Source organism: Zingiber officinale, chromosome 8A (assembly GCF_018446385.1).
Source record: "Zingiber officinale cultivar Zhangliang chromosome 8A, Zo_v1.1, whole genome shotgun sequence".
NCBI lineage: Eukaryota > Viridiplantae > Streptophyta > Magnoliopsida > Zingiberales > Zingiberaceae > Zingiber > Zingiber officinale.
The window spans coordinates 38587186-38601279 of NC_056000.1; the positions used below are offsets into that span (position 1 = coordinate 38587186).

General features: G+C 41.2%; 1 protein-coding gene across 1 annotated transcript; it reads left to right on the plus strand.

Annotated features, from left to right (window-relative positions):
- The first annotated feature begins 9694 nt into the window (after positions 1–9694).
- LOC122011569 (protein FAR1-RELATED SEQUENCE 5-like) lies at positions 9695–11865 on the plus strand. The gene is made up of 5 exons (XM_042567952.1): positions 9695–11070; positions 11151–11233; positions 11321–11359; positions 11448–11530; positions 11610–11865. Exons 1-3 carry the CDS (start codon positions 10154–10156, stop codon positions 11338–11340), a joined length of 1020 nt encoding a protein of 339 aa, XP_042423886.1. The 5' UTR covers positions 9695–10153; the 3' UTR covers positions 11341–11359; positions 11448–11530; positions 11610–11865.
- Positions 11866–14094: the final 2229 nt, after the last annotated feature.

A 14094-nucleotide genomic window follows, 5' to 3' on the forward strand; every position in this document is an offset into this window, starting at 1 on the left:
GCTTGGTGGTTCTCAGTAGATCGTCGCCCACACAACGTCCGAGGTTGAAGAGGAATACTGTAGAAGATCAAGAGGTTTTCTAAAAGGTATAACTAGTAATTTTTCTTTCCGATCATACTAGTTATTTTGGAAATAATACTAAATACAAGAGGCATACGATTCTAGGTTTCAATTTGTTTTCGATATAGTGTTCTTTTGTTTTTCTTGTGATTTGATTGTTCTTTTCGGTTAACCTAAAGTTATTTTAGGAAATTAAATATTAGCTTTCTATAAAAGGTTTTGTCTAGTCGGTGGTGGTTGCTCCCATATCCAAGAAGGCCATGTGCCTCGCCACGTCAGTACTGGGAACCGATTATGGAAATTAATATTTAATGGAATTAATAACTTAAGGTGACTTGGGTCGAACGTGTTAAGTTCCGCAGGAGATCCAAGTCAAAACCTAAAAGAACAAATAGATTAAGTTTTGGATCAAACGTGTTAAGTTCCGCAGGCGATTCAAAATTTAATTTAAAAGAACACATGGTAGCTAGGAAAAGGTTCAGACCTTTGTACAAAATTTTTGTACAGTGGAACCTCTAGGTTTTCCGAGTAGCAACCAACAATATCCACACGAATAAGTGTTCGTTTGTCTCATAAACTCGTAAAATGGAGAAGGCAACCACCTAAGGTTGTGCTAGCAACCTTGATAGGAGATCTCAGTCTAGAGGAGAAGAGAAGAGGAAGGAGAATGAAGAAGTTCACCAAAATGAGAGAAAAAATGCTTAAGTATTTTCATCCAATGAAAATACTCAATGAGCATTAATTCAATTAATGAACATTAATGAATATTTACACTCCATTAAGGACCACATTTGAACCTCTTAATTCAATTTCAAAAATTGAATGATTCATTTAATTTTGAAATTCAATAAATCAATCTCCATTAATCCTCTTAGTGAATGAAAGTCACTTGAGTCTAACTCAAGTCTAATACACTTGAGTCTAACTCAAGTCCAATTCAATCGAGTCTTACTCAATTGATTTCATGCAATTTCAAGTATAATGAATATCTATTTTATTAATTCGTATTGACTCCTTGAGTCTAGTTTGAATTGGACTCAATCCAATAATTAGATCCAATTGAATCTAACTCAATAAATCCAATTCGGATTAGACTTAATCCAATGATTCATCATATGAACTCATCTCCAAATCTACTTATTCTTTATGTGTGATCCAATAGGTTCTTGTAACGTTGGCAATATATCCAAATCAATATTTAGATACATAAGCAATGAGTGACATCTAGCAAGACATCATTGCTATCCAAGTGACGAGAAAGTCGAGATCCGACCTAACCTATCCGTGGCTATTATCTTGAATGACTTGGTCCCTCTATCCTTGATATCTAGATTGATCAATGAGGCATAGACTGTGTCATCCTCTTATCAACCTTTTGTGTTTTTTGATCTCTAAGTAGACGCACTCAATCAAATAAGCTCAATATCTCATATTGACTCATTTGCGCATGGTCATGCTTTCTTGTGTCCTACTAATCAACGGGCCCACAAATATCGCTTCCATCATATAGAAGGGATATATCCCATCTACATCACTCATATCCCTCCACACAATTCATTGCAAACCTAGTGATCAACTTTATTATCCACCTTGTTACAGGTGACGTTTGCCGATACCAAAGTACACAATGTTGATGCGGGAAGCATCGAAGATCTAACCTATGTTTTGATTATGTCAAATGGTTCAAAATTAAGGTGTTTTTTATCTAACATGTATGAATGAATTTGCAGGAAAGTCCTAACTGCGGCTAGGCAAGTGGAAAACCCTAAGGGGTAGTAACCTTAGGTCCTAGGGGGTGGTAACCCTAGGTGGTGGAAAACCCTAAGGGGCTGTAACCTTAGGTCCTAGGGGGTGGTAACCCTAGGTGGAGGAAAATCCTAAGGGGCGGTAACCTTAGGTCCTAGGGGGAGGTAACCCTAGGTGGCGGAAAACCCTAGGGGGTGGTAACCCTAGGTCCTAGGGGGTGGTAACCCTAGGAAAAAAGTCCAGTCGGTCTGGAGGACCGGACTGGCAACAGGTATGCTCTCCTGAGTGGAGTAGGTGAGGACGTGTTCCCCACGGAGGAAACAGTAGGCGTCGGTTCGACCTAGGGTTTCCGGTCGAAAATCCGAAGTCAAAACCGGACAACCCGAAAGATGTCAACTTATTTGTTTTATTTGATATTTGTCTAACTCTGTTTTGTAGGAAACTAACATTTCTTCAGGGTCAGGCTTAGCCATGATCGGTCGATCGAACGACCTGATTGGTCGATCGAACCGCAGTACAAAAGGACTAGATTTCTAGATTGCAGGTCAGGCTCAGTCGAGGGATCGGTCGACCGAACCTGGGAATCAGTCGATCGAACCAAGGATGGGAGCTGACCAGATCGAAGCCGAGGGGATCGAATCGGATAAGTAGGTCATCTGATCGGTCGACTAAACCTTGGGATCGATCGACCGAATCAAGGATAGGACTTGACCAGATCGAAGCCGAGCGAGCGGATCGGATGAGGAGGAGATCATTTGATCGATCGACCAAACGTGGGGATCGGTCGACCGATCCACTTCGGGTCAACCCTGATCCCGAGCTTTGAGGATCTGGATCAATCCTGCAGAAGCTATAAAAGTAGCATCGGGGAGCAGCTTCGACAATGACCGAAAATTGAACAACCTGTGCTCTTGTACGCCGCTCTGAATGCTCCAACTACGCTCTATGACTCCGACAACTGACGACGACTTTCTTCATCTGTTTGTACTGTCGGTATAATTCGTTATTCAGTACTTGTACTTTAAAATTGTAAAAGATTTACGGATTGATAGTGATTGCCCACCGAAAGCGATCAACGATCGCGGGCCTTGGAGTAGGAGTCGCTCAAGGCTCCGAATCAAGTAAAAATACGTGGGTCTTCTTGTGTGTTTTATTTTTCGCTGCTTTACTCGAACGTTTTTGAAAATGATAAGTGAAAGTCACGAGTGTTATTCACCCCCCCCCCCTCTATAGCGCGTCTAGATCTAACAATTGGTCTGGAGGACCGGACTGGCAATAGGTATGCTCTCCTAAGTGGAATAGGTGAGAACGCATTCCCCGCGGAGGGAACAGTAGGCGTCGGTTCGACCTAGGGTTTTCAGTCGGAAATCCGAAGTCAGAACTGGACAACCCGAAAGCTGTCAACTTATTTATTTTATTTGCTATTTATCTAACTCTATTTTGCAGGAAACTAACATTTCTACAGGGTCAGACTTAGCCATGATTGGTTGACCGAACGACCTGATTGGTCGACCGAACCGCGGCACAAAAGGACCAGATTTCCATATTGCAGATTGGGCTCAGTCGAGGAATCGATCGACCGAACCTGGGGATCAGTCGACCGAACCAAAGATGGGAGTTGACCAGATCGAAGCCGGGGGGATCGGATCGAATGAGGAGGTCATCTGATCGGTCGATCGAACCTTGGGATTGGTCGACCGAACCAAGGATAGGACTTGACCAAATCGAAGCGAAGCGAGCGGATCGGATGAGGAGGAGATCATCTGATCAGTCGACCGAACGTGGGGATCGGTCGACTGATCCGCTTCGGGTCAAACTTGATCCTGAGCTTTGAAGATCTGGATCAATCCTGCAGAGGCTTTAAAAGGAGCCTCGGGGAGCAGCTTCAACAATGAACGAAAACTGAACAACCTGTGCTCTTGTACGCTGCTATGAACGCTCCAACTACGCTCTACGACTCCAACAACTGACGACGACTTTCTTCATCTGTTTGTACTGTCGGTATAATTCTTTATTCAGTACTTGTACTTTAAAATTATAAAAAATTTATGGATTGATAGTGATTGTCCACCGAAAGCGATCAACGATCGCGGGCCTTGGAGTAGGAGTCGCCTAAGGCTCCGAACCAAGTAAAAATACTTGGGTCTTCTTATGTGTGTTTTATTTTCCACTGCTTTACTCGAATGTTTTCAAAAATGATAAGTGAAAGCCACGAGCGCTATTCACCCCCCACCCCCTCTAGCGCGTCTCGATCCAACACATAACTCCTTATGTAGAGAACCGTAACGACTTCAGGTCTAAGGACTATTCATATCAATAATCACATGAGAATGTTTATGACACTCATATAGCGATCAATGAAACATTCTCATGGCGGGTCATTCAGTATATATTCTTTAATATATACACATGTGTCAACTTGATATCTCATATCCATGACTTGTGAGATCAAGTCATCCATTGACCTACATGCTAGTCTTAACGCATTAATATTGTCATTGTATATTAATGTTTGACTAGGAATAGTTAAGAGTAGTGTTCCATGTAAATCTACAATAGCTCACTATCAATTCAACTGATTGATATGCTATAAATAAGAACCTACTACCCAAGGACATTATTATACTTATTCAATCGGCACTGAACTGAAATAAATATAATAACTAACTTTGCCTTTTATTAATAATGAAATATGATATAAAATGAGCCCTTTACAATCATATCATAGTTGATACTAGGGCTAATACTAACATGAAGGCCACCGGCGGTGCACAGATAGTCCCTTCGAGTAGGCCGGATAAGGATGGCATCCAATCGGATGAATCAAGAGCTACGAACTCTTGGATGGGAACGGGGTTCGATGTTTCAACCCGTTCGGAAGACCACACTACCGAAAATGTGGAGCGTGATGAAGGCTCCGCCCAGCGCCTCTTGTGCCTGAGCAGTGGCTCTCTTGAGGAGGTCGAGCCCAACGTCCCCTCGACTTGAACGACCAGTTGTCATTCGGAGGGAGGGCGTAATCCACTAGCCGCTCCACCACTCACCAAGACCAAAGCTGCCTCACTCTCATCTTGGGGGTCTTCTTAGGAACCGACCGACTGAATGTCGTGGCTCTCCAACTCCTCCGTAGCAGTCGAATTCATCGCAGCGTCCGCAAGTTTAGCCTTGTCGGCCAGACGCGCGGGTAGCATGACTTCGGCTGCAAAAGAGGAAGAAAAATCAGTTAGAATCAAAGGAAGGAGAACAGAAGTTGCATACCTAGGCTGAACGGGAGCCGGGTGCAGATCGAACTCAGGCCGAAGATATAGAGGACACCCTCTAGCAGCAACTTGTAGATGTCGTACTTCTGACCGGCCAACATAAAAGCTGCGTTGATGTAGTCCGATCAGCTCTTATACTACTTCAAGGGAGTCTGGGTCACCACTTCGAGCTGCCAGTGGGTTGGGAAGTCCAACCGCTCGGAAAGGCATACAAAAAAGAAATATTCCCTCCAATGCTTGTTGAAGGTCGGCATCTTGTCGAAGAAAACTAAACCCACTCGGGCTTGGAAAAGAAAATCCCCAGCTCAGACAATTTCGGATAATAAAAGTAATGAAAAATCCAGGGAGTGAGAGGATTGTCGTACGGACGGAATAGGATCACTACCCCGTACAACAGCCGAAAGGAGTTCGGCACTAGTTGACGAAGGGAGATACGAAAGTACTTACATATGGCGGGAAAGAATGGGTGAATAGGAAACCGCAAACCGGCGGTAAACGAATCCCTAAAGAAACAAATGCAGCCGGGCGGCGGAGAATTTGGCCAATTGGAAGGAGAAGGGAGGACAACTTTGTAACCAGGAGGAAACTAAAATGCGGCTGTCAAACTCTCAATATCACCAGCGTCAAACTGGGACTCAATAGAGGTATACTAGAGCCCAGGGATGCCAACAGGAGGCTGTGAAGAGCTTTCCATCGAAACTAAAGTTCAATAGAAAATAGGGAAGAAAGGCGACTCAGAAAAAGGGACTCTACAAGCAACGAACAACTTTAATCGAAGGAAGATGAGGGATTACGAGAGATCGCAGAGATTGCCGGAGAAAGGGCGATGGAGCAAAGCGCTACAAAGACAACGACGACGAGAGGCTTGCAGACGAAGACGACGACGCGGAGTGAAGAAGACGTAGGCAAGCGATGCTTATAAACCTCGGGGTCAACCGACTGGAGTCGTCCGATCTAGGTTGCAGAAACCCAGGCAAAGATCAGACCGTTGAATTTAAATCGCCAAACGTCACATCGATATCCTGTTGCGTCAGGCGTGCGGCGACAGTGGGCGTGGCACGTGGTGCATCACCACGGGCTGGCATTTAATGAGGACAATTTAAAAACATGGGGGCACGCTCAGCCTTAATGCGAAGAGGTTTGCATGATTTCCCATAAATCTGGGTGACGTAAGCCAAGATCGTTCTCGCCCAGAGAATCCCAAGAAAAGATTGTTAAGTGCGAATGCTCGTTGTGCCGATCGTCTTAAGGGGGAAGAACTATGGTCGATCGACAATCCTCAATAGGCCGATCAGCAAAGAGCAGTCACATAGTTGATCGTTGGGTCACGTTAGTCCCAATCAGAGACCGAGGAGTGTCGAAGTCGATTGGGTGGCGAGCTTCACAGACAATTTTGTCCAGTCATTCAGACTTGCAGCCTCCTTCGACTAGACTTGAAGAGGAGGCATGTGATGCTGTGATAAAGCGAGGCCCACCCTGCAGGGGATAGTTGTTGCGGTGGAGGTCAAAGTCAAGGCAGTTAACACTCAAATAGCATCGGGCAGTCAGGCGACCATGCCTCGATCGGAGGGAGAAGGTCCCGATTCGACCCCCACCTCTGACTCGGGTAATATGCCGAACAATCGATGCTCAATAAGGGAAGACAATAGAGGAGATGACATTCAGAATCCGAGCCGAGAGGCACCCTCGCTCAACCTGACAGCAGAGCTCAACATTGGCGGATCGGAACTTCGGCCGAGCGGCTACCCCGCTCGGCCAGGCAGCAGGTTTCAGCATTGGCAGAGTTTAACTTCTACTGAGCGACTACCCCGCTGAGCCTGGCAGCAAGTCTCGGCAGTGGAAAAGGGGAATTTCGATCGAGCGGCCACACGCACAGGAGTAGCGAGGTTCTGGTCGACCGGGCGGGACACCGGAGCAGTGAAATTTTGACCAAGCGGCCAACCCACTCGGCCTAACAGTACACTCTGATGTCCATCGACATCCTTTTGAGAGTTGGTGTTACTGACACCCGGCATGGACAGCCAGAAGATCGTACGGCGGAAGTTTCCACTGTCACTTCAGAGATATGCTCGGCCTGTTAAGGTACTATGTCAGAGACATTTTACTGACAAGTCTTTTTAAGAAAATCTTTGGGAAGCATGCTCACCTTGGGGAGCGTGCACGCACGATATAGGAGTTTTATATAAAGGAGGGTTCAAGCATTGGCGGAGGTATGTGATATTCACTGTTTGCGCTACAGTCTTCTTATTGCTCCGCCTTATACTTCATCACCGATGACTGACTTGAGCGTCGAAGGTCCAACGTCGAGGACCCCTTCCTTGGCTCGGCGCTGACGTAATCTGTGCTACAAGCCCGAGCGAAGTCTACAACCGGTCAGCAGATGCGCCACATCTCCAATTTTCCATCTCATTGACTTTCGGACAAGATCAATATACGTCTACCAACACATAATGCACTAAATCTACTTAAGGTGTCTTCCTTTGGACCAACACGTTAGTTCAACTTAGTAGCACGTTATGTAGATAGACTCAAGAAACTCCTAAAAATTTTATTCGAACAGAAATTACTTAATCAATCTTAACAATATAAAATTAGACTTATTAATCGATTGATATAATTTAATTGATTATCCCAATCCAACGTCTACTATATATATATATATATATATATATATATATATATATATATATATATATATACAGAGAGGATAGCCTGCGGCAGTTTTGCTGCGGTTTCGTGCGGTGCTCGTCCACGTCATTCCAGTGGCGTGAGACGCGTAAAGGGTTTAGGCAAAACTCACTTTCCCAAACCTCCTCACTGTGAGCCCTAGCAGAAGCACCCCCGCGAGCCCGACGCGAGCCCTAGCAGAAATCGCGATTCGCGAGCTCTCCCTCTCCCTCTCTTCGCCATCGCCTGCCGCGATCGCACTTTCCCAAACCTCCCTCTCCCTCTCTTCGCCATCTCCTGCCGCGATCTCCTTCCTCTCTTGAAGCGCCATCTCCTGCCGTGAGCCGCTTCTCACCAGCCATCTCCTGCCGCAAGGATCCTTAGCAGAAGAAGCGTCGGCCACTCCCTCTCCAACGCCTCCCTGCGGCGACCCGCTACCTTTCTGGCCTCGATTTGGGATCCACGACAACGCCTCCCTCTCCAACGGTTTTCTCACGCCTGGACTTCTCCGGTAAAAATTTTTTATTGCCTGAACAACTATATAGATTTTTTTGCTAACCCATTAACACAATAAATCGACGTATCTAGTCCATTCCGCTATGGATCGGTATATTTGACAGATGAAGGTTTAAGTTTTGTTTAATTAAAAATTTTATATTTTAGAACTATCTATCTAGTTAGAGTTTGATATTACAGAATTCCTGAAAACCTCTTTATATATTTGTAAGTTTATTTTCAAGTTTACTAATAAATATCATTCATAAATTTTGTTTATAACGCTAAGTTGATATCCTGGAATGTTGATATACCCTTGTGTCTATGAGAATGTGCTTTGGAATGTTTAAATATAGAAACCTAAACAGTGCAGAACAGCTAGATTTTTTTTCTCGAAACAGTGCTACATTTTACTTATAGTTGTGTTTTTTTTACTGAACAGCTAGATTTTTTTTTCCTTCCTAACATTCAATTCCATCTTTAACTTAGCTGATGTTCTGTTATGACAAAAGATACGTGTGCCCAACATCCAAGAGTAGCAATTCGTATCTACTAATGTATTTATATCATGTCTATGACTTGATGTTGTATTCATATCAAAATCACTTATGGTTTATTTTGTTAATTGGAATAATTTTTATTTATTTATCTATTGTCAAATATAATGCGAGGGCACCCAGAAATGGAAGAAAATAGAGTGATCAGGAATTCATTTACCAAGTTGCAGATGATCGAAAGTCAAAAAATGGAATGAAATTCTCATCTCTAGAAGATGCATATTTCTTCTATAACCAATATGCACGACCGGATTTAGTTCAAGGAATAGCACGACCAGGAAAAACAAGATGACAAATGAAGTGGCATGGAAACAAATTATATTCTTTAAAGAAGGACATACAGATCTAATGCGACACAATAAACATCCAAACCCTGATCAACAAATAAGGGAAAGAGCACGTGGCACAGTTAGAACGGGTTGTAAGGCAAATATTGCATTTGTCAAGAAACAGATGGGACCGGATTGGGTTATCTGTAACTTTATAGAAGCTCATAATCATCCGCTCTCAACTCCATCAAAGGTGCATTTGCTTCGCTCACATCGTAGTGTTTCTACAGCCAAAAAAGCTTTGACAAAACAGTTTTCAGAGGCCAATGTACCAACTTGTCAACAAATTCGTTTATTGGAGATAGAGTATGGAGGCCCTGAACGGGTAGGTTGTACAGAAACTGATATTAGAAACTTTGAGAGAAATCTAAGGGATGAACAAAAGGGTATTGATGCTGAAACCCTTATCGAGTTTTTTACATCTGAGCAGAAGAAGAATTCAGCTTTTTTCTTTGCCTACGAGACTGATTCAGATAACAGATTTAGTAGGTGCTTTTGGGCTGATCATATATCAAGAAGGGCATATAGTGTATTTGGTGATGCTATTGTATTTGATACAACTTATAACACCAATAAATATGGTTTGATTTTGGCACCATTTGTAGGAGTTAATCATCATCATCAGACAATTCTTTTTGGTTGTGGGTTTCTTAGTGATGAGAAAACTGAATCTTTTGTTTGGTTGCTTACAAAGTTCTTAGAAGCCATGCATAAAGGTGCACCAAATATTATCATCACTGATCAAGATCCTGCAATGACAAAAGCTATTGCACAGGTTTTGCCTCAAACAGTGCATCGATATTGTTTATGGCACATATTGAACAAATTTCCAGAAAAATTAGACCCTTTGACTTTTCAAAACCATTATCACAACATAAAGAACATCATTGCAAATTCTACATCACCTGATGATTTTGAGAAGTCATGGGAAGAGACTATCAAGGAAGCTAACTTAGAGAAGAATGATTGGTTGTCCTTGATGTATGAATTATGACACAGATGGGTGCCAGCATATTTTAGTCATGTATTTTCTGCAGGAATGTCAAGTAGCCAAAGATCTGAAGGATCACATGCATTTTTCAAGAAATATATTTCAAATAAGAACTCATTAATGGATTTTATCACACGTTTTAATAGAGCACTGAGACACCAAAGACACAACGAGTTAGTTGCGGACCATATTGACATGAATGAGAATCCCAAAGTTAATACAACCTGGCCAATGGAAAGTCAAATGGTTAAGCTGTACACAAAAAAGAAATGGCTGGAGTTTCAAAGTGAAATGATCGAGAGTCATAGTTATTATGTGCAACAGACATTTACAGAAGTTGCCTCAACGGTTTACCACGTGATGAAATTTCAAAGTTCCTCTTCCTCAAAACCAAGAGTGCTCATGCATGACAAACAAAGGGATTACATATCGTGTAGCTGCAGAAAATTTGAGTTTGAGGGCATTCCATGTAGACATATGTTAGCTTTTTTTCGTATCAACCAAGTGTTTCATTTGCCTGATACGTATATACTCAAACGATGGACACGGGATGCAAAAGTTGGAGCAATATATGCTTTAGGGGAACAAAATGTCATTGATGATCCAAATTCAGAAAAGTATTTGATGTCCAGGCACTCGAGGTTATCCTATAAAGCTTCAGTGTTAGTTGATGATGCATCTTTGAGTAATGAGAGGATAACCTTCTTGGATGAACAATTCGATTGTATCTACAAAAAAATTCAAGAGATGTCCATTAGTACAACATGCAGTGATAGAAGTCAAAGGAAAAAATCCATTGATGAGACCCTTGGTATTATTGATCCTTTTGTAGTAAGAACTAAGGGATGTGGAAAGAGATTAAAATCATCAAAGGATAAATCAACATCAAATTCTAGACTTTGTCATGGATGCGGACATCGAGGAGTGTCACATGACAAGCGTAATTGCCCCAATTTGCAACAAGGGTATATGTCGATTAAATTTTTCATTTTTATTATATTTTTCTTGTAAACAAATTTATTTTATTATCTTTTGTATATGACAGAGTGTCAAGTATCAGATCAAATGAAGATAATCATCATATTAGTCTTGACGACACATATGAACCGAATTTGGGATCTATAGCGGGTACTATCAAAGTTTTAATTTGTTAACTTATAGTGATTTATTTTTTATTGAGGAAATAAAATTAATAAATTCTCTTTATTGTTATAGGTTCTAATAACATGCGCTAGGATGTTGTAGTTATCTATGGTATGGTTGATATATCTATTTTCTTTGTTTCTCTTGCTTGATTGGTTTAGTGCATTTCTTGTATTAAGGTGTTTGCTATTTTGTTTAGTGCATTTCCTATGTGTATCAACAGTGATTAGATAAACACAAGCTTTTGTTTATGGAAATGGAAAGGAGCTCCCTTCTTCTAAGGTATGTTTTTCATGCAGTTTAATGTTAAACAATTCTATCATTGTTGTTTGTATTTAACTTGATGTGTGTCTTCTTTCAGTGAATCCAGTGTTAGAGAAGAGTTGGCTTGGCTTTGGTTTCGATTGGATGCATCCCCTGTTATATGCATCTTGTAGTGACTAGATTGTGCAGTAAAGCGTTATTTGCTTCTCTGTGCAGTAAAGCGTTATTTGCTTCTCTGTTATATCCAGAGAGTTATTTCTCATTGGTCTTGAAATGTACACTGCACTGCTCACATTATAGTAGAGAGTTATTTGCTTCTTTGTTATATCCAGAGAGTTATTTCTAATTGATCTTGAAATGTACACTTCTGCTTCTCTGTTATTTGCATTTTGATTTTAATTTATCATTTTGAAATGTACACTGCACTGCTCCCCAATTGAATCTATGGATGCTAACTCCCGTTGATCTAGTGACTTAGATTGTTTGAGATTTTGCAATACTTCTATGTCCAGCCCAAACAGAAAATTTTTTATAGTATTGAATCTTTATGTTAAAGCAGATGTTGTCATCAGTTGACGATAAAGAAACCAAAAATTTTACGATCTTTTTATGGTGTTGAATTTTTTATGCTTCATCTAGTCTGTGTCAATATCATCCCGAATAAATTAAAATTACAAAATAAACCAAATTGAGTTGAAACTGAATGACCAATTTAACTAAGACGATGCTTTACGATTCCTTTTGGAGAAACATTCTACAACTGAATTGTTGTGTGAGGTTTTGGCACGCCAGAGTGCTGAAATCAGAGTTTCATGGTGAAATCAGAGCCCCAGATCGGTCCACGGACCGATCAGGGTCTGGGCAGTGCCACTCGAACGGTCAGCCGACCGATCCAGATTCGAACAGAGAGTTCGCGTGGCTTAAGGATCGGTCAGTCGACCGATCCACATGCGAGCAGTGAGCACGGGGAAGCTCACTGATCAGTCAGCAGACCGATCAGTGAGACACTGATCGGTGCTACCGACCGATCAGAGTGCTCCTGGATCGGTCGGTAGACCGATCCAGTAGTGTGCAGCGGCAAATAGTTTATGGATCGGTCTGCCGACCGATCCAGAGCCCTGTTTCGTGCCAGTAACAAGCTGGATCGATCGCGGGATCGATCCGACAAGCCCAATCGATCCACGAACCGATTGAAATGCCTGATTATAGTTAGCAGGACATTGTAGAGGCATAAATTGTCTCCCCTAGCAAAATTTTAATAAATCCAGTTTTCATTCCGTATTAGTCATGTAGTACAGCATAACTGTAGCGATCGGCCTTACAGCCTAGTAGTAGAAGGCGGGTCGTTACACTCTTATTTTGTATCAGTTCTACTTTCTCTTTCTCTTGCTGTGATTTTCTTGTGTTTTTTTATTGATTGACAAAGATCAAATTGACCAAATCATTTGAATACTCTGTATACTCATAATTTGTAGTATCATATTCATATACGAATTAGGCAAATAGACAATAGAATTCAATCGGCCCATATTAGAACAATAGAATTTGTGAAATCAATATGGAACTTTCAATTACACAAAAGATGATAAGACAAATCAAAACAAATTTATCAAATTTTACAAGTTTTGAGTGCCGATCACGAGCACACTTGTATTGCAAGAGCAAAAACAAATTTATCGAATTGTACAAGTTATGAGTGTCGATCACGAGCACAAAATTGAAACAACTAAATTAGCGAGACAACAATATAATTGTTGGATTTCCATACCAGTATCGACAACATGGAATTTAAACTGATGGCTTGCATCCAAAATTACAAACATTCAACCAGTTACATTACAAAACCAATATTACTTAGAGGAATTTTAGCTAACAAGATGAACTAACAACACAATCAATATTACGGCTAAGAGAATCAAGTTCACCATTACTGATATCCAAATAAATTTCGGTACATGGATTATTCCTGGATTATGTTCATGAGAAGCATTGTGTTCACTTTCAATATTATCAGATGAACTAGTATTGGGTGTCACCCACTTTTGCCATCCATGTTGCCCGCATCTGTAATACTGTCTTCCAGGATTCATGGTTGATCTAGAAATACAAACCATTGTTCTTTGCCCGCAGTCCCTACAGGTTACAGCTTGAAATCTCGTATTGTCGATGCTGCTATGACTTGATGATGCCATGAAATAGCAACCTAATAATCAAATTTACATTAATTAGATTAACACAAAATTAAGCAACTTAGAATTTTTGTACTATTTCAACATTCCAGTGCACATTCTCATAGACACAAGGGTATATCAACATCCCAGAGCAGCACTGTTTCGAGAAAAAAAATTTAGCTGTTCTGGAAAAAAAAACAACACAACTATAAGTAAAAATGTAGCGCTGTTCAGGTTTCTATATTTAAACATTCCAAAGCACATTCTCATAGACACAAGGGTATATCAACATTCCAGGATATACAACATTCCAGGATATCAACTTAGCGTTATAAACAAAATTTATGAATGATATTTATTAGTAAACTTGAAAATAAACTTACAAATATATAAAGAGGTTTTCAGGAATTC

Coding starts and splice junctions, on each gene's coding strand:
- LOC122011569 (XM_042567952.1), top strand. CDS start 10,154: ATGTCAAGTAGCCAAAGATCTGAAGGATCACATGCATTTTTCAAGAAA. Junction 11,071..11,150: donor TGCCCCAATTTGCAACAAGG/GTATATGTCGAT, acceptor TGTATATGACAG/AGTGTCAAGTATCAGATCAA. Junction 11,234..11,320: donor GAATTTGGGATCTATAGCGG/GTACTATCAAAG, acceptor TTATTGTTATAG/GTTCTAATAACATGCGCTAG.